Genomic DNA, 27,210 nt, shown 5'->3' with positions numbered 1-27,210 from the left:
TGTGGACTTAGGTTTGACTCACTTTGTATTATATTATGGTAAATTATACTATTGATTATATTGGTTGGATGACTGTTCATCTCTGCTTCGGCATGTGGACTTAGGTTTGACTCACTTTGTTTTATATTAGGGTAAATTATACTATTGATTTTTTTTTGGATGATTGTTCATCTCTGCTTCGGCATATGGACTTAGGTTTGACTCACTTTGTAATATATTATGGTTAATTATGCTATTGATTGGAGAATTTATATTTCTACTACGGCCGAGTATAGTCTAAATGTAATTTTTACAGGCCGCTGGACATTGCATATGGTACGGACAATGCTTTACAGACGAAAAGAATAAAATTAAGAATTGCTACAACGACACACAAGCTCCAGCTCTGGAAGATTCTGCCGGGCTCGAGATTTTACGGAGAAGATGTCCTCATCTTCATGTTGAAAGTAGTAAGTAAAATAAGACAAAGTTAATTGTTAGAATGTAGCTCTTAAGTATATAATGAGTATACAGTGGATGCGGGATGACTTATTGTTGAATGTAGGTGCACATTTACTATATGTTACATTTTTTCATTCAGACCATTGGTTCAACAGGTTTTAAACGTAAACAGACGACATCAACATGCTACTGTATCTCCGTACAGTCAGAAGGAAAAGAAAAATAACGTTCTGTAGTACTGTAGTACATACCTTGCAAGTACAGTCCTCGTCATCATTGATGCAATTACCAGCGTTGCAGTAAACGACGATATATTCTCGTAAGTTGTCGAAGCTGAATCGTCTTCGCCTATCGCTTAAACAGTTGTTGTATCGAGAGAATTTCTGAAGAAAAACTCTAAAATGGGGATCACTCAATTTCTTCACAGGAATATTTGTACTGAGTATCATGTTGCACGTGTCGTTAGACCCGTGCAACTAAATGATGATGATGATGATGATGATGATGATGACGATGATGATGTAGATGATTCCTCAGATTTCATTTCAACGCATTTCCTGTGCGATGTACTGTTACAATGTTTCTGTATAGCCTGTGTTGTTCTGGTTTTTATTTCAATTTGCATACATTACACACGATATTGTCTCGTTAATACATAAAATGTCACTCTCATACTTCTTAATTGCATTTCGTATCTCTAAGCGAATTTAATGTTTTGCCTTCCACATTATGAATGGGTCAGCACTACACTATTCAGCGTGTACTAAATACTTGAGCAGGATAACACAACTGCACACATTGCGTTGCAATGTGGACCGGGGTTCCTTCGTTTTGAACGCTGCTGTACTCGCCAGGTACACAAAAGACGGACGGCGCGGCACGTGCCATATACTCCGATACGAAACAACTTCACTTTTCCTTAAGTCATCCCGCATACACTATCTGCTAATGAGTAAAACTTGACCCTACAATTTTACCCATTCTAGACTTTCTATAGATCTGTTCTGTTTATATGACTTTTTTATGTTTACGGTGCTTTAATGTAAATAAGACGTAGAATGTAGCAGACCATAAATAATTTTTACTCAACATTGAAGATCATTATCATCTGTCATTGAAATTCATTATGAATGACAATAATTAATATTAAATATAATTCTATGAAGTCAATATTATTGACTTGCTACAGATAATTAATTTTGAATTTTAATGAAACCTAATTTTTTTAGTCCAAAATTCTCAGAAGTACTGTATTTTAGACGTGTCGTCTTGATATGCATCTGCACAAACGTGTATTGGAAAGATGCGCAAGAGATAAGTTATCTAAATGAAAAATCAAATCACAAAATGAGAAATGAGAAATCATTATTCCCTTCTTAACCTTTATTTTCAACTATTGAAACTATTCTGATCATGCAGAGATAATGGAACAATGATAGAAATGACATATGAAAAAAATAAAAATAAAAAGAAACTAAATATAAAGGAAAGACTAGAAAATCTGTTGCAAAACTGTCTTTATATCGAACTCAATCTTTCTGTTATCAAATAGTCTTTCCTGAGAAGCTGTCACCTGGCAACATTTGTACGTAATCAGAGAAATATATTTACTGACTTACTTATTTACTTAATTACTTACTTACTTTTAAGGAACCCGGAGGTTCATTGTCGCCCTCACATAAGCCGGCCATTGGTCCCTATCCTGAGCAAGATTAATCCATTCTATATCATCATATCCCACCTCCTTCAAATCTATTTTAATATTATCTTCCCATCTACGTCTCGGCCTCCCTAAAGGTCTTTTTCCCTCCGGCCTCCCAACTAACACTCTACATGCATTTCTGGATTCGCTCATACGTGCTACATGCCCTGCCCATCTCAAACGTCTGGATTTAATGTTCCTAATTATGTCAGGTGAAGAATACAATGCGTGCAGTTCTGTGTTGTGTAACTTTCTCCATTCTCCTGTAACTTCATCCCTCTTAGCCCCAAATATTTTCCTAAGCACCTTATTCTCAAACACCCTTAACCTATGTTCCTCTCTCAAAGTGAGAGTACAAGTTTCACAACCATAAAGAACAACCGGTAATATAACTGTTTTATAAATTCTAACTTTCACATTTTTTGACAGCAGACTGGATGATAAAAGCTTCTGAACTGAATAATAACAGGCATTTCCCATATTTATTCTGTGTTTAATTTCCTCCGGGTATCATTTATATTTGTTACTGTTGCACCAAGATATTTGAACTTCTCCACCTCTTCAAAAGATAAATTTCCAATTTTTATATTTCCATTTCGTACAATATTCTCGTCACGAGACATAATCATATACTTTGTCTTTTCGGGATTTACTTCCAAACCTATCTCTTTACTTGCTTCAAGTAACATTCCCGTGTTTTCCCTTATCGTTTGTGGATTTTCTCCTAACATATTCACGTCATCCGCATAGACAAGCAGCTGATGTAACCCGTTCAATTCCAAACCCTCTCTGTTATCCTGGACTTTCCTAATGGCATACTCTAGAGCAGCGATGTCAGACAGGGACTAAACGGAGCGGAGCGCTCCACTATACTGGTTGCGTGCTCCGGTGTTTCCATAGATATAAGCAAGTTCAAGCTCCGATCTAGCTCCACAACCGGTATTGGAACTTACAACTCTGACACTACTGCTCTACAGCAAAGTTAAAAAGTAAAGGTGATAGTGCCTCTCCCTGCTTTAGCCCACAGTGAATTGGAAACGCATCTGACAGAAACTGACTTATACGGACTCTGCTGTACGTTTCACTGAGACACATTTTAATTAATCGAACTAGCTAGTTTCTTGGAAATATCAAATTCAATAAGAATATCATATAAAACTTCTCTCTTAACCGAGTCATATGTCTTTTTGAAATCTATGAATAACTGATGCACTGTACCCTTATACTCCCATTTTTTCCTCCATTATCTGTCGAATGCAAAATATGTGATCAATAGTTGATCTATTACGCCTAAAACCACACTGATGATCTGTATTACTCGCATGTGCGTTATTACAATAATGTTGAACTGATAATAAATTTGTCTTCATGAAAGGTGACGGGAAGATCCACACGTGTTGCGACAGCAAACAATTGAAAGCCATGGATGAAAAGCTGCAATTAGCCGAGGGCCTTCTCAAGCGCTGCACGTCTTGTGTGAAGAACTTGATGATACACATATGCGAATTTACCTGTTCCACAGTTCACAGCAACTTTATGCATCCAAAAGAAACCCAAATGGATGGAGACAGTAAGTAACCGCGATTCTTTATTTAACACATTTTTATCTACAAAGATGATGAGATCCTAAAGCTAGTTGTAGTTATTTATTTATTTTGTTTAAACTACAGAGACCATTCACAAGCAATAAAATTTTTATATTTTATATTTTTAGGCTGCAGAGAGTGTTCAGAGGTGAGGGGCCTATAAGTTCATAATTTTTATTGAAAATATATATTTAACGTTTCATTTAACGCTAGGTAAGTTAAGATTATGACTGCAATATATATTGTTTATTTAATAAATCTATTAAACTACAAAGAATGTTCAGAGACATTAAGATAGTAATTTTGAATTGTAATTGTAACAACAGGACATAATCTTTCCCGGCTCGCGTAAGAAAATAATGGCTCTGTAGTTTTAATTACATTTTGATTCGATATTCCCAATATTAATTTGTATTTAATTAGTTTTACTCTCTGTATATACACAGGTTGTAACTTTAATAATGGCAACTATTTATTTATTATGAAAATAAAAGTGATACATCTGTGAAACTTCTACAGTCTTTCAATGTAGTGACCAGCATTGTCTACAACTCGTTGCCAACGATGTGGAAGTCGTAGTATCCCTGTAGCAGATCCTCTTCTATTCATGTTTCTGGTGGACCGCCCTACTGCCTGCAGAATATCCGGAACAGTCCGGAATCGAACGTCACGAAGTGGTTCCTTCATCTTTGGGATTAAATCATAATCACAGGGGCTTAAGTCTGGTGAATATGGTGAATGGAAAAGCACTTCCCACCCCCCAACGACGGTACAAATCAGATACAGGGTGTGCCGTATGCGCCCTTGCATTGTCCTTCAAAATAATTGGAGGGTTCTGCAATACGTGTGGGAGCTTTCCTCGCAACGCTGGTCTCAGATTATGTTCCAAAAAATGACGGAAATACTGTGCATTAACATTCTGTCTTTGCGGGGCGTTATGTGTTAGGATGACGCCGTCACAGTCGTACACAACAATCAGCATAACTTTCACATTTGTAGGGGTACGACGCACCACTGTTTTGCGTGGTGACCCGTAATGACGCCACTCGTTTGATTGGCGCTTAAGTAGAGGTTCGTATGACCTGGCCCATGTCTCATCAAGCGCAACAATACGCCGTAAGGAGGCGTCTCATTCACGATCATAACGCTCCAAGTGAGTTTGAGCGGTGTCGTATCGTATCCACCGCTGTGCCTCCGTGAAATCCTAGGAAATCCAACTAGATGCAATTTTTCTCATTTTAGGCCATTCTTTAGAATACGAAACACAGTCATATGCGATATTCCTATCTCCTGGGCTAACTCACGTACCGTCTGATAGCGGTAACACTCGGACGACTCGGTCGAGCCATGTTTTCCACTCTGTCACACCGCTTGTTGAAGGCTCGAACCCATCTCGCCACAGTCCTGTATGGTAACGCCGTCTCTCCACATGCCTCAATAAGACCGTCATGACATTGTCGTGCTGTACGACCACGGACAGATTGAATTTCCAGCCAAGATCGCTATTCCTGCTTTGTAAATATGGCGAAACACAACCGCTTAGAGCTGTAACTAACAGGAGACTAACTTCAACTCTCCACAGCGCATGCGCTGTGAGTCGGACATGAGTCCTTTTAGGGGGGAGGAGGGCAGACACAGACTAACGTGTGGTAGAAGTGGCAACAATTAACTCCGTCTCGTTTCGCTTTTACAGCAGTGTTGCCACTATTAAAGTTACACCCCACGTAAATAGTATCAAAATTTTATATTATAAATAAATAAAATTAAGTATAAATATTTCTAAACATTTACAAATATTTATTTATTAAAAAAACTTCTCTCATTAGAGAGCTGCCACATGACAAAGTGATGTAAACAACTTGAAAATATATAATAAAATAACAAAAGTCTAATATAAAATTACAACAATTATAGCTCTACAAAAAGTAACAGTAATGAAGGAGTATGATTTTCTTTTACACAAAAATATTAAAATGTATAATTATTGCCAATGAACTGATTTCATATGAAGTCCAAAACTGCACCAGAAATTTGGGAATAGTTCCTCGTGCTCCAACCATTGAGCCAACAAAATTTATACTGTGCAGCTTATATTTAGTTTTGTAATACGTGAAAGTAGGCTCATATATGCTTTTCTTCTCGGAGTCCACATCCTGTGGCTGTTCTTCGTGAGACAGTAGGATCCAATAAAGGAATTAACAAATAAAATTAAGTACATCCTACAATAAATAAAATAAGTACAAAATTAATTGCATGTAAGTAAAAATAAATAGCATCGCGACGTTATTATTTATATGAATGTCGTTTGTAAATAATAAAGCAAGTATTTTACGCAGAGAAAGTAGCTATAAATTTCAACACCTGTCATCTAATTGCTTTCCTTTAGTAGTTAATTTACTTGCAATAATGCAGTCCATAACGATGTTTCTATTTTCAGAAAAATATATAACCGAAGTAGATCTGTACGTGCATCCAGACTACATGAATGGAACATATGAGTCATGCCGCCAAGTGGTGATGCCATCCAGTGGCGGACTGGCTCTCGCTGCTATGTGCATTCCATATGGAGCCGACAACTGCACAAAGGAAAGGTGAGTCCTTCAACCAATGACAAGAATTGAATTTCGGACTTAAATAATCCTTGTTGATCCAGTAAAATTGTAACTGCTGCTAAGATGTGATACCTTATTACACTTATCAACATGTGATTTTCAATATCTTAACCTCATTTATATGGCATTTGATTATAATACAGTAGAGTAGAATTGTTAACACAATATTATAGATAAATGATAAAAGATTTAAATTAAGTTAAAAAGTTAAAATCATTTTAAAAGACACACTACGAGCCTTCTACCTTCTACTGATAAAACAAACATTGTTATGTTGTATGTTCATAATTAAAATCGTGCAATATTGTTGTATAAATCATTAATATTGTATATAGTTATATGTGAGTGAAAACTCGTTTACAATTTTTATTTGCATCCTGTAGAACGATTTGCATTTCATATAAACTATATTAAATGCCATATCCATAATCAGTAATTAATGTTTGTATTGCTTACGTATCTATGTGATGTGAAGTTTTCGTTTGATAGATAAAATGTTAGTATATGGAGTTGCTCTCGTATTCCAGTCTTGTATAATTTGATGATGCAAACTGTGGAACTATTGTCGAAATACTATCTAAAAAGAGAAAGACTATTGTAGAGATATTATATTAATTGTTAGAGAGATGTCTGAGTAGGCTGATTGTGCGATTAGACTTACGTAGTTATTAGTATGTAGTTTTTACAATGATGTTATCATACATAGTTTGGAAGCAGTGGTGTATATTGTGGAACTTCATGGAAGATTATCTAAAATGAAAATTATTGTAAGTATGTTATATAGATTGTAATAGAAATGTGTTTTGAATATGTCCAAATTAAACTTATGTTCTTTTTTTTAAGTGGTTTACGACGATGTTATCGTGCATTTAAGTTGCAAAGTGAATTCAGTATTATCTAAACTAAAAGGAGAGATATGTTTTATTAGTATTATGAAATTGAACTTATTGAATGCATTTATTAATGTAATAAATAAAGAATCTGCATTTGCATGATAATATATTGTATTTATTTTTATGTATATTAAAAGCAGAAATTAATACTATCTATGTAAATTGGATGCCTTTACGTAAAAATATGTTCATTAATCGTATCTGTGAAACTATTTAATGTTATATAATACTTACGAACTGTTTGTTTTGGGTCATTCCATATCAAATCAACAAGGCGCTCAACCCGACCGACTCAGATTTCTTTCAAAATTTGAGGGTTTGTTTTACCTGCCGCGCTAACTAAAACTGCCGAGTTTCATATGTCCTGTGCTTTTCGTTTTCTGACAGTGGCGTTTCAAACATTAAAAAAATCATATTTTTGTAAGCACGCCGCTTCAATTAAAATTATATATCTCAACAACGTCTCCAGATAAATTTACAAAAATTGGGTGATACATTCTTAATATGTGATAGTTTTTATTGCTTATATTGTTTTCTGCATGTATTCAATTACACTAAAAAACATGATGAAACAATTTTCATATATTCATATTTAAAAATGCGAGGGTTCTATTTTAAGGAAAAAAAAATATATAGTACGTCTCAATTAGTGATATAATGAACTGGTAAGTTTCAACTTGGAATCATCATAGGTTACAAAGATAAAAATTATTATGTCACTGCAAGCGTAAGCTAACCGTATAAGTCCCGATAATTATGTCCCACACATTCGTTGCATTTAATTATATTTGATCATATTCTCGAATGTCGCTATGTAATTTAACATGTAGTACATAATTCGAATTTTTTTAATTATTACCTCAAATAAATAATTATTGTCACATGGAGTTTGTTAAAACTGAAGTTCTGTAAGAAATGATTACCTTTCATTGCTGAAATGAAATAGCCTGATCATATTTCCAGACAGGATGCTGCGTTGTTTCAGCTGCATTTTAAAACTGCTTAGCAAGTATAATACCCATCCTAAACAGCAGGACTGTATGAAACTTGTGTTCCAGGCACTGCGGTGGATTTTGCACATCAAAGAGCAAGCATTTTTTCCTCTTCAGTATAGCTTTTTTCAGTCACATAAACGGTATTAATGTTTGGGAGATGATCCCTTGTCCAGTCGTACAATTTCCTAGGTGTAGTTATTTGTTTATCGGATGGTCTCTGCAAACTAGCACAAGCCGCAATCTTTTAAGTGTCCCACCTACAACGTCGCATGCTCTTTTGCCATGCGATATGCAAAAATAATGCAATTCTGCTGGAAATCCAAAATCTTCTTCATGTAATGTGATTGTCAGGAAATTTTTTCCTATTTTTATACTGAGCAGGGAATCCATCGGAGAAATACATAATTTTTGTGGTGAATTACAGATGTTTGTTTTAATGACTCCATTATATATTTTTGAAAAAGATGTAGGCCTACAGCTGTAGTGTCATTTTTCGGGCAGTGTGAAATTATTACCAGATTTTTAATAGAGACTGTACCGGATGACGATTCGTTATAATATATTACGAAAGTATGAATGGTTGTCTGCACATTAGTCCTGTGGTAAGACTGAATTTCATCTTGGATTACGAAATAATAGTTTTCAGCGAAGTCGCCTAACACACAAGCTGACATGGCTGTAGAAATGATTTCATATCACGTAGAAACTTACTTTGTTCAGATGATATAAATGAGTGAGTTAGTAAATCACCAAGTTTCTCCAAGAGATAGTTGCTGTCTGTGGGTTTCATTATGGTCTCAAGCGTTGATCGGTCAGTCGTCATCCACTGGTTGTAGGTCACTGAATCACTGAAGTTTTATTCGAAACGTTTCTCTAAACCCTCTCTTATTTTGAATGGTTCAGGACATTCTGTACATTTCCTGAACAAGCAATTTATATGAGGAGGATTGCACACCATAGTAGCCAAGAAATGTTGATAACTTGGAAGGTATAAGGAAAAATTTTCTAGAAATTCACATAGACCTGAAACTTTAATAAATTGCTTCCGGCATAAGTTTTACATTCTGATGAGGACACAAACACAGACAGCATAGTTCCACGAACTCCAGTTAGAATACAATTTCTTGGTCTAAGAGGTGAACATTTGGAGAATATTACCTTCATTTCAGGGTTAGAATTTTTAAATGCTGCATATAATTAATTTCTGCTCATGTGATTTACTCCCTGATTCTTTAATCACAACAAATATTTCTTACCAGGCATCATTCTGCTAATCTCGTCAGAACAACAGAATTCTTTTTTTCTTTACCAGCAACAGCCGCGAGCAAGGGTTTTCCAGGTTTTCGAATTTGGTGAACACAAAATTCCCTTTTCCTTTGCCAGGACTTCGGCTTTCCGAATTATGTATTCGGAAGCGGAAAGAAACTTTTTTTATATTATTTACGCTCCAGCTTTTAGGTAGTAGTGTTAAAATGGTGATTTTCTCACTTTTACCTGAATTTTGAAAATTTTCCTGCAACTGAGACAAAATTTCAGAATCAGGACTTGATGAAGGTCCTGATTCCTTGGCGTCTTTAATATCGAAGATTTTATCTTTTATGACTTTTTCAATATTTTCAAATTTCTGTCTCTTATATTTCTCTTGTTGTAGCCTTTTTTGTTTAATAAGGAACACACCTTGGTCAAAAAGACTTGCATTTAATGAACTTACATTTCCTGTAGAATCGACGTATTCTTCATTACTAGAGTCATTCTGAGGATTCTGCGTGATAGCATCATATTATATTTTTATTTCTTTGCGACACATAGCGCACACCTTTTGTTCCTGTTTTAAATCAGGAAATATATTAAGCATCCACCATATAACACTTCTTAAATGTTTCCTCTAATTACAATACCCTGATTTCTCGAAGAGATTGCAGCAAACATATAACTTAAAATGCAACTCCATTACATCGCACAAAACTACCACATACTACAAAAACTAACGACACTGCACTTGAAACAGATCGCACGTTTTGTATAAATTGAAGACTGTATAAACTGCCACTCATGACGGCCTGACAGATAGACGACGCATATAATCAGACAAGTACGAACTCGCACGCATGCAGTGTTGGTGTAAGATGGGTTTTAGTGCTACAAACCAAGACATTGATATATTTTTTTACTGATATTCCTGAAACGTTACCAAAATGAAACTTACACAAAGGGGAGAATGCTGTTACCTCTATAACATATATTTTTCGCGAAATAATTTGTGCCCCGCATTTTTAGATATTCAAATGTTAAAATGTGATTCACGTGACCATTCAATAAAGAATTCGATACTTTGATGCAAACCTATTTTTATTGAAAAGTATGATTCCTTAGCTTTAAAATAAGCCCAAGTTTAAGATTCTACCTCAATTAGAAGAGAAGTTATGAATTATTTTTGTTGACATAGTATGCAACATTTTTACATTTTTTCTCATATTGACAGAACTGCTGTATGGATATCGTGCATTATTGAGGGCTAAAATTTAACATAATTAATTAACTTAAGGTTCTTTACCATCCCACCAAATTTAATGAAAATCTGAGGTGGTCGGGTTGAAAAGTCCACTTTTTTGTGTTGATTTGACATGGAATGGCCCTTTTATTAGTAAGTGAAGGCTCGTAGTGTGTTTTTTTAATGTTTTTAACTTTTTAACTTAATTCAAGTCTTTTAATATTTACCTTTAATGTTGTGTTAACAATTCCACTCTACTATATTACAAACAAATCCTATAGACATGAGGTTAACATATTGAAAATCACATGTATCTGATGATGTCACAATGGTGACGAAAACGTTCATAAAAATTGTAAAATATGTAATATAAAGAGTTCCACTCTATGATAATATATGATAAGTCAATGACGGAAATATAATAAAACATTTATTTGACAATACTTATTCTCCCACTATAATACCAGGTAACGGAACCTGTTCAAAGTATCCCCGTTCCTGGAGGTGAACCAATGTTCAACAGCATTTACTATAATTTCATCCGATGGAAATGTGGTTCTATTCAGACTTTTCTTCAAAAAAAAAAAAAAAAAAAAAAAAAATAGAAATCGCATGGAGATAAGTCTCTGTCCCCAGGCGTTGTATTGTTTCTCAAGCGAAAACGTTATAATTCGTCCCTTGTTGATCTGGCAGTGAGAGTTCGAGCATTGTGATGGAGTAAAATCACACTTCTTGTTTAAAGACATGGGCGTTTATTCTTGATGTTTTCTCTAAGATGTCCGAGAATGTTTGTATTGCTCTGCGCATTTATCATTTATCCAGGCGTCAGATATTCCAATGGTAATAGATCTCAATAATGTGTGTGTGTATATATATATATATATATATATATATATACAGTGAAACCTCTCGTTACGGACACCCCCAAGATACGGACAGATTTTTATGTCCCAACTGAAATAATATAAAAATAATGATAAATTTAACTCTCGTTTACGAACACTCTCAGATACGGACACGGACAGCTGTTTCACAGTCCTGACTGTGGACAGAACTTGGATTTCAAGATCTAATGTGTTACAAAAATGGAAAATTTAGTTTTGAAAACTGTACAGAAATTCCTTAACATGCAAGAAGACAACAAGAGTCTCGTAGGCTACCACTAGCCCAGCTGGCTACCCCTCGTTAGCTGAAAGCGGGTGGATAAAGTCATAAAATTTAACCTGTCTGATGGGTCCAAGGTTTCCGCGATCTTGAAATTGTATTCGACATATGATAGGGTTAGTAGGATTATTCTCTGCACTTCAATCAGTTGTTCGGTTTCGAGAGACATGGCACCTGAACGTAAAGGTTAAGTTGAAAACTGTAAATTACAGTACTGCATAACTGTAGACCTAGAATAAAATTGCATGGCACAGTACTGTATTTTCCTTTTTCGGTCTTATCTACTGGAGTTCAAATTTGCAAAGAATTTACTGTAGTATACTATATTAAGATTAAACTATAGTAATACATTTCATTTAAAGCGTGAAGGGATACATAATCTACATTACAAATCTACTGTTACATTGGGGAGCCTCCCTCCCAGAAGCGGACAGATTGTTGCGTCCCATCGATGTCCGTAAATGAGAGGTTTCACTGTATATAGAACTATAACATGGCTTTACCTGCATTCCGCATTGCCTCGCCGAATTTCACTTAAACTAACCACATATATTTTAGTAATACTTTGAACACTACATTCAAAATGTTTATACAGCCAGTGCTGACATACTGCGGAGAAACTTTAATTACTTCACCTTTCATAAACGACATATAGAATATGTTCAAAACCAAGCTCTCAGACTCATTACTAGTGGAATCACAACAACTCCAATAGATTCTATGAGGTTCCTCACTAATATTAACAGTATCAAAATGACAATAGAAGAAAAAGCACTGATTCAATACGAAAAACTTATCAGATTACCAGGAAACAATTGGCATTCATACAGTCCTCTCTGTAGATTGAAAGCTCAAAAAAGTTTCATAACCATTGTTCAAGAATTAAAACAGAAAATCAATATCCCGAGTTTAAATCTCTTCTCACTTTATAGATCACTTGGACATGGAACAACAAGTTTTGATGGTGAAATCATTGCAATAAGTGAATGTCTCAGGAATTTTCTATGCCACATCAATAAATTTAGGAATGCAGTTATATTGTCAGACTCCAAAGCAGCTATTCTATCAATCGTCTATAAACACACACCTTCATCTCAAATAGCAGCAGAAATAACTAAAATACTCTCTCAATTAATATCATTCAATAAAATAATTGTATTCCAATGGATACCATTCCATTATGGAATCCTGGGAAACGAGAATGCGGATGCTTTAGCAAAGAAGGGCAGCACTGCTACTTACAGACCTGTTACTAAATCTACGTATTACTCTGTGAAGAGATTTATTAAATCTACATACTTAGACTTCAACAAACAAAATTTGATAATACAATCCCAAGGGAAAAAATTGAACTCTCTGCATCAAAATCCACAGTTAATTCCCGATTTACCACGAAAATCGTCTGTAGCTGCATTTACATTGACAACAGGCCATGATTGTTTGGCTAAACACCTGCATAGAATTGGAATATATCAGTCCCCTAACTCCCCATTGTGCAACTCAAACCAAGAAATGGATTCGGAACACCTCAAAATCAGTGCTTTATTGGCTGGTCATGATAATATCTTTGAAAAATATTGGAGTGCAAGAGGTCAAATGACTTCATTGTCAAACGCCTGGCATTAGAAAACAACAATAACATATATTTCAGTTATTTTCTGTAAATAGGCTACTGTATGTTTGAAAGAAAATTTATAATATGTGAATAAAGATAGAAAAAGGAAATGTGGCCAGTTTATTATTAGTGTTTTAATTGTTTCAGATGGTTCGCGTACATGGGGAATGAAGCAGACAGCGACTTTGTGCCCTTTCAGATAAATTATGTTCAAATTACGGAACCGGAAGGAGATTTTATACCCTTGAATATTGAGACAAAATCTTGCTCTGAGCCTTATGATGTACGTAATTATATAATATAATATAATATAATATAATATAATATAATATAATATAATATAATATAATATAATATTAGTACATTATGCAACGAGCCTATAATGGTAGAAATTAAGACGCGAGTATGTTTATGAAACGAGCGCAAGCGAGTTTCATAATTTTCATACGAGCGTCTTAATTACCATTATAGGCAAGTTTCATACGACTTTTTATGCTCGACCATATTTCTAACTTGAAATTACTCATAAGTATTCATGTTATTCTTATCTGACTGGGGAGCGGAACTGACCTTGTGCAATATCTCGTAAATTGTGAATGTGCGCAGACGCGAAAGTATTGATTTTTTTCCGAGGAACAAATGTCATTGACCTTGAAATAATCTAGAGAGTAAAATAAACATTAATCTTGATAATAATCATTTGAATATTATTTGCAATTAACGCTAATTATTATAGTAACAGAACATAACCTTCTGCGACAGTATTGGATTTCCAGCCTCCGTGACGTTTCGCTAGTTGTCTTTCGATTGCATATCCGAGAATAATCGATACTTGCGCTTTCATATTGCTACAATGGTGTTTTCTGATTGGTGGAACACCTGAAGTTTAAAGAATAGGTGTATTTTAATGAGGTCTATTAAAGGGCTGCTACCAGGTGTGTAATTACTACATTTCGGCATGGTCGAGAATATAATATAATATAATATAATATAATATAATATAATATAATATAATATAATATAATATAATATAATATATAATATAATATAATATAATATAATATATAATATAATATAATATAATATAATATAATATAATATAATATAATATAATATAATATAATATAACATAATATAATATAACATAACATAAAATCTGTACTAATAATACATTTTTAGTCAAAATTTTTCTGGTAATTTTCGATTTTCCAAAAACATGTATAATTAATCATCCTGAAACCGAAAATAGCTTTTTCGAAATTTTTATTTGTATGTCTGTCTATCTGGATGTTTGTTACCTTTTCACGCGATAGTGGCTGAACCGATTTATATGAAAATTGAAATATGAAGTAAGTTCGTTGTAACTTAGATTTTAGGCTATATGGCATTCAAAATACTTTAATTAAAAGGGGGGGGTTATAAGGGCTTGAATGAAATAAATCGAAATATCTCCCTCATTATTGATTTTTATGACAAATGTTACATAACAAAAGTTTCTTTAAAAATTATTTTCGATCAATTTTATTCTATGTAAAATGTTGATAGGAGTGATATTTAAGCAGATACAAGAGTTTTAAAATAACTACGTTTTACCAGCGCCGCAGCGCTTTCTGAGATTAATAGGCTATAATGAAATCAGAACAAATGACTCAGTCTATTTAAGATGGCCTTGCACACATCAAAGAGAGAATATTATTTATTTAACACTATTTGTATTCTATGATGGGAATATGTATATGTATAATGTTATAAATGTTTATCTATCCATGCGAAATTGTTAACTTTATAATTAACATCATAACCCAGCCGTGGCGAAAAAGTAATCGTGCGCCGAGCCACTGTGTAACCTGCAACGTGCATAGCACATATGGAGGCGGACACAAGAAGGGGAAGTGAAGTAACTGTCTGACTTATTAACGGACTTTAATTTTCCTTACGTCAAGCGCTTAAATATAATTTTATACAGTACGTGTAACGAAGAAAGAAATGAACAATAAATGAACAATATCACAACCTAAAATTAACTATCTTCATAATGTCTCTGCGACAAAGTTTCAAAATCAGGAATTATGTCGCTTACTGCCAGTTGTAGTTGACCACGAAGGTACTTATCTGTCAGTCGTGATCTAAATTTGGTTTTTACTATTTTCATTGTTGAAAATAATTTTTCACTTACATAAGTTGTAGCGAACATGGCTTCAACAGAGCAAGCGAAAGAACGACGCTTCGGATATTTATTTTTTGGCAAAGATTTGGAAGTTCAACATTTGTCAAGTCCTTACATCTAGCTTTCATTTGACATCACATAGTAAATCAGTGAGTTCAAATTGAAGAGCTAACCGCATCATTCGTACACTTAGAGGCAAAAAGAATGGTCCGGCCGACAATTTCCAAGTTCGAGAGACATACCTTGCGCATGCTCGTCTCGTCAACGCCGTAGTTCACCAGATAACACATAATTAAACCATTTAAATTTGCTGTATTTTGTTTAATATGCTAAAATATGTAATAAAATGGAATGGCAGGTTGATTCTAGATACATCAGGGCCCTTGAAGAGTGAAATAATAATAAAATTGATAAATACAAAATCGACCGGAGCGAATATGAACAGGAAAACCGTGTATTATGCCCAACTGACATAAACAGTTGCAGTAGCGTAAGTTGTTACGGCATTGGTATATTGAACAAGTTAGTAGTAGTAGCTCGAGGTTCGAATCTCCCCTGATCTTCTTTTTTTTTATTACAAATTTGCCATCATATGTGTCTCGCAAAGCTATAATTATGTGGCGATATATATATATATATATATATATATATATGCCCAAACTCTAACAAATAATAAACCTCCCTCTCTCTTTCAAGCAATACTGCTATCTGTTAATATAACGTTTTGTCTCGTCATTACGCTTGAAGATGGCACAGAAACAATAACTCATTGCCCTGATTCGCATAGGCTATTCTGCGTATGCTACTCTCCGACAGGACTTCGATTGGAGAAATGTCATTTTCTCCGACCAGGTAATTGTCTCCCGTAACATTCTGTGTATGCTATTCTCCGACAGGAATTTGATTGGAGAAATGTCATTTTCTCCGACGAGGGAATTGTCTCCAATAGCAATGGTACTGCCCTAGTTTATTGTATGAATGACCACCGATACGCTTCGCGTGAGGGTCGTGTCTTGGGGGTGGATGTCATACGATGGGGCAGGACTTCTGGAACGCATCCACAGTCTGTTTACGGCAGAACTCTACGAACACATTTTGGCAAATGCAATGATCCCTTCCGCCCGAAAACGATATCCAGAAGGAACACTTTTCTTCCAGCAGGATAATCATCCGATACACACCGCCAACCGGATTCAAAGATGGTTTACGAGGAGGCGTGATGTCGACCCAGTCGACTGGCCTCCAAATTCACCAGATATGAATCCGTTTCAAAATTTGTGGGCTGCAGTCAAAAGGATCCTACGCTCTAATTGGGCAGAACAACCACCCGTTCGGACACCTGAGGAATTGTGGGACAGAGTTCTAGATGCAAGGGAGAAGATGGCCAAGAATTTAGACCTGTTCCATAATCTTGTGGACTCCATGCCGCGCAGAATGAGGGCAGATGTTGACGCAGGTGGTTTGTGAACGAGATGCTAGTCCCCGCCACAGCCTTGTTTTGTTAATATATCAACAAATGGTTTGTTTTTGTTAATTTAATTATTTATTGATATGCGCCCGTTTTTTTAGGATGTGAAACAAGTATTTTTGTTTATACAGACTAGGTCTCGCCTATTAATAGCCCATAGTTGATGGGCAATAATATTTTTACAAGGCAGGCATAACGAAGTTTGTTAACAAATGTCATTTCACATTTAAACTAATAAATTAAGTAAAAGTTAAAATAAAAAAAAAATAATTGTACCGTACCAGGAGGCGAACTCACAACCTCTGGTACGGATGTCAGACTTCTTATCACGGGGCCACACACTGCTCGTAAGATTTATTACGTTATAGACGGACGACTTTCAATGAAGAGACGCCACAGCAATGCCTTGCACTGGGTTACGTTTACACGAGTGAACCGCGCGATAGAACTTAGCATTTCTATCGACCAAGAGTCAGCCCATTCTTTTTGCCGCTAAGTGTACATCTGCTGAAAAAGGTTCGACGTACAGAGATGATGATTATATTATTATTATTATTATTATTATTATTATTATTATTATTATTATTATTATTATTATTATTTTTATTATTATTATTTTTATTTTTATTATTAACACCTAACTTTTAATGTTCCATGAGTAACATGTAGTATAATGCCGTTTTATGTTCTACAACCGTTTTCCTCGTAATACTTGTGAACAAATCATACATTTAATATTCTCATCATATTGACAGCAAAAAAAAAAAAAAAATGCGTCCTCCCATCCTATTTGAAACTTTCGTTTTTGTAGAGGTGTATGGTTTCGAGAGGGACATATGCCACTCGCATTTCAGAGACAAATACAACGGAGTTTGACTCCAGTGAGTGAGAGGGTGGGGGTTAGGGTAGGTTAGAAGCAAGAGAAATGTGTAGCTCTCACTGCGAGCCACAATGTCTCGCGAGTCGCATTCTCGCCAGGCTGTGACATAACCTGAGAGTGAAATATTTATTGCATGTGCATAAAAGAACAATGCAACCACGGTATGGCTACAGACAAATAAATATAGTGGGTAATGCTCACGAATTTCATTACATTGTCAACAATGTCAATTAAGTTGCCGATACTGCTATTGTACGTGAGAAACAGCCATGAAGATGAGTCTTGATCTTCAATACTTATTTTGTCATGTTTGACTGATCATTATTTACACCATTTCATATTTTTTGTGAACACTAATTTCTTTAGATATACGTTATCAGTGAGACATTTTTGCAATTTAGGTGGAACTCTCTGTAGTAATCTCAGACCTCGAGTGACATTTATTAGGACTATTTAGTGAATAAAATAAAAATGTAAATAATATATTCCTAAAATTCGATCACAAAATGTTAATAATTGTATATTAACGAATACTTAACCTATTCAGACATTGTGAAGTTGAAATACTCGTAGATTAATATCGATTACTGCAATAAAGAAATTCGATGTTATTATTCAGTAATGCCATTTGCGAAAAGCGAAATACAGGTTTAACAATGTTAATTACATGTACTGCACTTTTCTCTTATTATTATAACATAAATACATTTTCATTATCTGCTGAAATCATAATTTAATTTAACAGTAACAGTAGGGACATCTATATACCAATGCTTATGTATTCACAGCGAGACATGTTGCTACACAGTGAAGCCATCTCTGTATAGATAGGCCTAATTAAAACACGAATTTTATTACGCCATACGGAAGGCAGTTTGATCAAAGACCTTATTATTACCATGCAAGGTCTTTTGGTTTGATATGCGATGATGTTACATAAATTTGAACATCTGACTTGCTATTAATTGTTTCATTTCATTCACAAAATACAAATTTTATACTCTTTATAGGTTAAGTTATCTGTGGGAGAATGTCAGCTGTGCCTTATTTCGACCGTTACAATCAGTGCTACACGAAAGCATTTTTTATAGCTCGACAAACGCATTCTCGCTGTAGTGTGTAACGGAACTAAAGCTGCATCTACACAGTTCAACATTCCAATCGCGTATGCGTGCAATCTGGGAAGAATATTGAAAGAATCAAGTTTAAAAGGTACGGTCATTTAAGATGCATGAAGATATTGTGTCTACATGGTGCGCCGTTTTGAACGTCGTCTTCACTGCGTAAATCTATACTAATAATAAATCTGTAGCCAAAATTTTTCTGGTAATTTTCGATTTTCCAAAAATAATTGGTGTTAACATGTATAATTAACCATCCTGAAACCGAAAATCGCTTTTTTGAAATTTTTATCTGCCTGTCTGTCTGTCTGGATGTTTGTTACCTTTTCACGCGATAATAGCTGAACCGATTTATACGAAAATTGAAATATAAATTAAGTTTGTTGTAACTTAGATTTTAGGCTATATGACATTCAAAATACTTTATTTAAAAGGGGGATTATAAGGGAGCTTGAATTAAATAAATCGAAATATCTCCCTTATTATTAATTTTCATGAAAAATATTGCATAACAAAAGTTTTTTAAAGGTGATTTCCAATAAGTTTTATTCTATGCAAAATTTTTATGGGATCAAATTGCACCATAAACGGATGTTCTCTGAACCAAATGATCATAATTTAAGTATTTGCATGCAATAACAATTAAGAAATATGTTAAAGAAATTATCATTGCACCAAATGAGTGGTCTCTGGACCAAAATGATCGCATTTTAATTATTTAAATACAATTTAAATTAAGTGACATATTAAACGATTTATCCTTCTATAAACACGAATGTTGCCTGGACCAATGTCCTATTTTAATTATGTAATTACTTCATATTTATTTCTAAAAAGTGCAGCAGAGCGCACGGGTACAGCTAGTAATATAATATAATATAATATAATATAATAATATAATATAATATAATATAATATAATATAATATAATATAATATAATATAATATAATATAATATAATATAATATAATGTATCCATCTTCAATCTTGCGTACACTACTTTTAACACTTAAATATAAATGATTGATTAAATGGCTGCCATTTAATCAATCATTTATAATAATGTAGTTGCTAGTAGACATGGACCCTTTCTGCTGTTGATTATACGAATTATGAACAGATCGTCACACTTAAACTGGAGTCAATTTACGACACACTTTGTCCAACTACATATAACTTAGCACTTCTGAAGATCTACTGAAACTGCTAGATCGCTAAATTGGCAACTGTGAGCAAAACTAGTAGCAAATAACAATAAGCAATCAATTTGTTGAAGTATGGACAACATATGTTTACTTAAAACAGCAAGGGAAAAAGGGAGCAATAAAACCACGTTGTATTGTTGTTTACTTCACCGCTCTTATGTTACCAACCTTACCAATTCTTATCAGCCTGTATTGCGGTCCCTCTGAAGTTAGCAACAATGCAGTCACACCCACATTTCCTTGAAATACCAGATTTTTGTCTGCTCGTTTAAATATTCGTGGCTTTTAGAAAGTGACTTATACAGTACGGTATCCAATTTATGTGAATAATTTTTATTCATTTAGTTTTTGTTATGATATTTTTAATTCAGTTAAAATTAAATTTTTAATTCTGCCTGCAGACCTCCTGTCCCGCCTTCGCGAACCAAAGGTTGAGAAACGCTGGATATATGGATTTTAAAGCTGGAGAGGAATGGATAGTGTGGCACATGGTTTAGTTGGGTCTTTTTGGGCTGAAGTGCTACTTATTCCAAATCAAAGTAAACGAGTTACTAACAAATGAAATGGTATTGTGTTATGAATGGATCAAGTTATTTCTCCAGAAAAATGGAAGTTTTGTCCACAGAATAATTTTTACCACTAGATGTAATTTCCATCTAAGTTAATCCATCTCAACAAAACGTAACATCAAAAAAATCTACAGGACGTGCTGCTAATAATAGATTTACTCTTTCTTGAACTATTAGGCTACCGGCCACTATTTTAGGCCCCTTTTTATGAACAGGCGAACAATCTTATTTCACACTGCTTCTCGTTATTTATAAAGAAGGGATATATTTGTTAGAATCACACTATAACCCATTAATGTCTTTTAATGTGTTTATATCTTTTAAAACAGATTTTCGTATACATAAAATTTCGCTGATACGTATATCTATTATCAGGCAGTACATCTCACTTGACATATATATATATGTCAGAGGAAGAAAAATTGTTTGTATGTATCTGAAGTCTGATTAGTGTGATATGTAGCTAATCGGCGATGTATGCAATGGAGGGGGAAAGGAATTGGCCACCCTACCTTATTATCTCCTGGCCTAGTTGTCTCATAAGTGGTGACATGATATCACTTGTGAGGTTCAAACCTGTCTTCGGACAGTTAACTAAACAACAGTACTGTATTTTATATTAATTTATACAAATCTAATGCCATATTTATATCTATCTAAATCATATAACTTATTAATGAAGAAATTGAATAATACTTACTTACTTAATTACTTACTGGCTTTTAAGGAACCCGGAGGTTCATTGCCGCCCTCACATAAGCCGGCCATTGGTCCCTATCCTGAGCAAGATTAATCCATTCTATATCATCATATCCCACCTCCTTCAAATCTATTTTAATATTATCTTCCCATCTACGTCTCGGCCTCCCTAAAGGTCTTTTTCCCTCCGGCCTCCCAACTAACACTCTACATGCATTTCTGGATTCGCTCATATGTGCTACATGCCCTGCCCATCTCAAACGTCTGGATTTAATGTTCCTAAATATGTCAGGTGAAGAATACAATGCGTGCAGCTCTGCGTTGTGTAACTTTCTCCATTCTCCTGTAACTTCATCCCTCTTAGCCCCAAATATTTTCCTAAGCACCTTATTCTCAAACACCCTTAACCTATGTTCCTCTCTCAAAGTGAGAGTTCAAGTTGCACAACCATAAAGAACAATCGGTAATATAACTGTTTTATAAATTCTAACTTTCACATTTTTTGACAGCAGACTGGATGATAAAAGCTTCTCAACTGAATAATAACAGGCATTTCCCATATTTATTCTGTGTTTAATTTCCTCCGGGTATCATTTATATTTGTTACTGTTGCACCAAGATATTTGAACTTCTCCACCTCTTCAAAAGATAAATTTCCAATTTTTATATTTCCATTTCGTACAATATTCTCGTCACGAGACATAATCATATACGTTGTCTTTTCGGGATTTACTTCCAAACCTATCACTTTACTTGCTTCCAGTGAAATTCCCGTGTTTTCCCTAATCGTTTGTGGATTTTCTCCTAACATATTCACATCATCCGCATAGACAAGCAGCTGATGTAACCCGTTCAATTCCAAACCCTCTCTGTTATCCTGGACTTTCCTAATGGCCTACTCTAGAGCAAAGTTAAAAAGTAAAGGTGATAGTGCATCTCCTTGCTTTAGCCTGCAGTGAATTGGAAACGCATCCGACAGAAACTAACCTATACGAAATCTACTGTACGTTTCACTGAGACACATTTTAATTAATCGAACTAGTTTCTTGGGAATACCAAATTCAATAAGAATATCATATAAAACAATTGAATTATATATTACTTTTTTAATTATAAAGAACATAATTTCTTTTCTTTTTTTTTTTTTTTTTTTTTTTTTTTTTTTTTTTTTTTGCAATGAAGAAAATGGAAGTTTATTTACTTATTTATGTGTATGGTACAGTGATTTCATGTATGCATGACATATCAACGTAGTCCAAGAAATTTAACTATAAATGAAATATCATTGCTAACATGATAAGACAACTGTGCGTCATCAAATTATCAAGGCAATAACTGTTTTTTCAGACGCAGCAGTCAAGTTCGCTAATGCTAGCCTACTCGTAATGCAGGGAAAACCCCAAAATTTGGAATACATGCTTTTATTATCTTGATGGAAGAGAGGAATCCTAGCGCTACGTCCATTTCAAAAGACTATTACTCTGATCCCCAACTAGGCGTATTCCCAACCACACTAACGTTCGCTGAGTATCCAGGTTTAGAACAGGCTTCGCTCCTCTTCTCCCTTCCCTAGAACAGCGTCAACGATCAGAGAATGCTACGAAATGACGATCGAACGGAATTATGTTTCTTTAATTGGCATTTACGACGCTTTATCAAAAGTTGTGGTCATCTAGCATCTGAATGAGATGAATGTGATAATCATCATCATCATCTCCTTCATGGATTAGATCATTACTGATCTGTTCCGGCTCCAAAGTATAGTTGATCACGCCATCTTTTGGTTGGTCGTCCTCGACTTCTGTGACCTTGAGGCTTATAATTTAGGATCATACGGGGCAGCCTTTCTTCATTCATTCTGCTGACGTGTTCAAATCATTTATTTCTATAGTCCTCTATTTTTGTTACTATGCTGACTATTTGTAGTTCTTTGCGGATATCTTCATTCCTTTTCTTGTCTAAAAGAGTATATCCTGCTACATATAGAAGAAATCTCATTTCTGCTGCTTCCACACTTCTTATCATGCTTTTATTAAGGGTCCAGGATTCCGAGCCAGACATCAATACAGGCAAAGCTAAAACATTATGGAACTTAAGTAGAGTTTCTCTTCTGGTTTTCCTTCCTAGTGTTGTCTTAATTGTACCACAAATATGTTGGAACAGGTTTAATTTTCTCTTAATATCCTTTGTCCTAGCATTTCCTAGGAAGACCCCTAATAGTTAAAATCAGTTACCTGTATTATTAAAAGGTTATTCACTACTATTTTGACTCTTACTATATTCTTCCCATGGAACGCCATTACCTTGGTTTTGCTTGGCGATATCTGTAGGTTATACTCAGCAGCAACTCTTTCTAATTGGATAATGGCTCTCTGTAAGCCGTCCTCGTCAGTTGCTATCACTGCCTGATCATCTGCGAAGAGGAGTGTATGTAATTTTCTATTATCAACCCTAAACTTTTCTGATAAAATATATTGCCATTTCCTTATGACATCGTCAATATAAGTTTACACAGAGCGGGTGCTAAAGGGCATCCTTGTCTCACACCTTGATTTATCTCTATATTGGTAGTTGACTGTCTGTTTCCATTTTTTATTTTTATCATTATTCCAGCGTACGAGCTTTGAATTTCTCCTATCATGTGACTTGGAAAGCCTCGTAGGTTCATTATATCCCATATTATATTTCTTTTTACTTTATCAAAGGCTTTAACATAATCTATAAATGCTATAAATATTGGCAAATTATATTTCTTTCTTTTCTCAAGCAGTTGCATTATTGTAAAAATACAGTCACAACAAGACCTGCCTTTTCTGAATCCATGTTGTTGTTCCAAGAGAAATGTTTCCATTATATTATTAATTCTATTTCTCAAAATTTTTGCATATATCTTGCAGCAAGAGTTCAGCAAACTGATTCCTCTGTAGTTGTTGCAGTCTTCTTTATTTCCTTTCTTAAATTTTCTAATTATACTGTTAAATTTTTGTTAAGATTTTAAAAGGAACTAGGCAAATAAATTTATTCTCGCATGTTTATCCAAAACAAATAATCAACAAAATAAAAATAATAAATAAACCAAAAATCTCCCTAAACATAAATACTATTTATAGAATTGGTTCTTTCCATTCCTCTGGGATACTTCCTATTTTCCACCACTGGTTAAGTAAATCTAATATTCTTTTATGCATAGATGGTGAACCATATTTTATTAGTTCTATATTTAATGTGTCTGTTCCTGGCGCTTTCTTGTTCTTAAAACTTTCTAACGATTCTTTTATAATGCCAGCGAAACAAGTCCGAGGTCCAGCGCCTTAATTTACCCAGCATTTGCTCTTAATGGGTTGAGGGAAAACCCCGGAGAAAAAAACAAGATAACTTGTCCCAACGAGGATTTGAACCCAGGCCCACTCATTTCACGGTAAGGCTTGCCAACGGGATGATGTTGATGTCTAAAGTGGGGAAACAAGAGATGGAGAATCCAAAGAAAAGCCCTAACTGCGACCTTGTCCGCCACAAGTATCACTACGAATTTTAATTAAAAAATTCCCATTCTGACAAGCTGATGGGCTAGACCACTGCAGGAACTTAGTACGGTAGCCGTTTACGTCAATCGTAACACTGGACGATTGTCAAGAGTTCAGATTTGCTACTCGCAACACCTAATATACAGTAGTTTATTAATTCATAGTTTAGTTTACTATTGCTACTCGCAACACCCAATATAGTTTATTAATTCATAGTTTAGTTTGCTATTTATTGTCATGCATTGATTTTCGTATTATATGAATATTTTAAACGCACTAAGGGTAGTATTCATAAACGAGACTTTGGTTGAAGACTTCCCAAAGTCGACTTTCATAGTAAAGTTTAACTTTGTTAAAAGTCCTATTCATAAACACTACTTCTGAAAATTTGACTTTCACTTCGGTAAGTCGAGATTTGACGATCTTTTATGAATGTTAGCAATCGCAATCATGGCATTCTGAACGAATTAAATTAATGAATAGCTGAAGTAGAGTAGGCATTGCCACAATAAAAGCCAACTTTTGAGTCTCAAATCAGTGAAACAATTGAACATCGGCAGACGTTAAGCGATCGTTGCAGCATTATAATATTATTTCAATGTAAAATAATTGTGAAGACGTGAAAGATAAGAAGATGCCACCAAAGACAGACTATGAAAGAGACATGCTACTAGAACTGTGAAGACGTATAAATAATACAATTAAACATACAAAATCAATAGTAAACCATTAATCCTTATACCCATAGAGCAATATCGAAGTGAAATAAGAGTATTATTAATGGAACAGGTAATCCTTTTTTATTATTCTATTATTCATCAGTGCATGTTGAATCGCGGATATTATTTAATACGGTCCATTTTTCAAATCTGTATCTTGATTTGAATTCATTATCTATATAAAATTCAGCAGAGTTTTGTTGTACATGTCTAATAATACGCCGAGACACATGAAGAGCTTCAATAATTTCCTGGATGTTATCAATCTTCGCGGCAAATATAACAATTTCCCAAATAGTAGCCATTTTTCTTATGTCCACCAACGAAAGTCAAAGTCAAAATCTAGGTTTTCGGCGACTTCGAAGTAAGGTCACGATCGAAGTTTCCTTTCGTCAAAGAGTCTACTGTGAATAGGAAAATGGCGACTTTGTACTTTCCAAAGTCAACTTTGGTCCAAAGTCTCGTCTATGAATACGACCCTTAGTAAACGAGTAACTTGTTGCTTCCCACTTTATTCTATTTCAAATTAACTATCCTAACATTGTGTTACTCGCAAAATTACAGATATATAATATCCTTTACCTGTTTTGTCATGTTACAGAGTAACAGTGCGGCTTGTAGCTGCTTGGACTGTGAAGCGAGTTGTCCTAATGCCGGAGGTTTGGACCCCATCGTGATAGAAGGCGACGAAGAATTTTTAATCTTTGAGGCATATGGCTTGGCTGTTATCTCTGGATTTGTGTACTTAATATTCGCTGTTGGTTTTATTGCTTTTTTGCTCATTTTTTATTGTCTTAAGGGTAAGTTAGAAGTGTTAATTAATTAAATATCAATGTGTAAACTTGAAATTGTCCGTCGCTATGGGTCAGTGAATAACGCATGTTCTCTCCAACCAAGGAGCCCGTGGTTCGATTCCCGATGTGGATGAAGATTATTACTTTTCTTGTTCTGTGATGTCTCCGCGGTGGCCTTATAATGTGTTGAACATACGGTCAGGAAAGCCCTCTTCCGTGAGGAAGAAAGAGTATAATGTTGGCCCAAAGCCAAGGCTAAAATATCTGATATGATGAAGTAGCGCCTCAAGAAAGATAAATGTAAAGTCACATTTTGTTTTATACTTACAAAGTATAATAAAAGCAAAGGTGAATTTCATCATAGTTCTATACTATTAACTTGGAAGGATATCAAGGACAAATAGCAATTTTACTACATTGTAATTGGACAATATCTCTCATTCTCAATGCATTGCCAGATTTAAATGTAACTTGAAGTCGTTTGATATAAAAATTTCTTTAGGAGCTATAGAGCAATTGCAAGATTATTACTTTAAAGGGTTTTCGCATAATTTTCAAGCTTGAT

The 27,210-nt window shown here is 34.6% G+C and overlaps 1 protein-coding gene across 2 annotated transcripts in view; it reads left to right on the top strand.

Annotated features, from left to right (window-relative positions):
• LOC138691096 (NPC intracellular cholesterol transporter 1 homolog 1b-like) overlaps positions 1-27,210 on the top strand; it is a 121,769-nt gene that overhangs the window by 26,338 nt on the left and 68,221 nt on the right. For both annotated transcript variants that reach the window (XM_069812806.1, XM_069812805.1), the window contains exons 3-7: positions 296-449; positions 3,519-3,713; positions 6,167-6,320; positions 13,647-13,782; positions 26,453-26,651. In XM_069812806.1, coding sequence (XP_069668907.1) covers positions 296-449; positions 3,519-3,713; positions 6,167-6,320; positions 13,647-13,782; positions 26,453-26,651 — 838 coding nt within the window. The remainder of the gene's footprint in view (positions 1-295; positions 450-3,518; positions 3,714-6,166; positions 6,321-13,646; positions 13,783-26,452; positions 26,652-27,210) is intronic.

This window comes from Periplaneta americana, chromosome 16 (genome assembly GCF_040183065.1).
Source record: "Periplaneta americana isolate PAMFEO1 chromosome 16, P.americana_PAMFEO1_priV1, whole genome shotgun sequence".
NCBI lineage: Eukaryota > Metazoa > Arthropoda > Insecta > Blattodea > Blattidae > Periplaneta > Periplaneta americana.
Note: the sequence above shows the minus strand (reverse complement) of the source record. Positions and strands in the feature narration are given on the sequence as shown.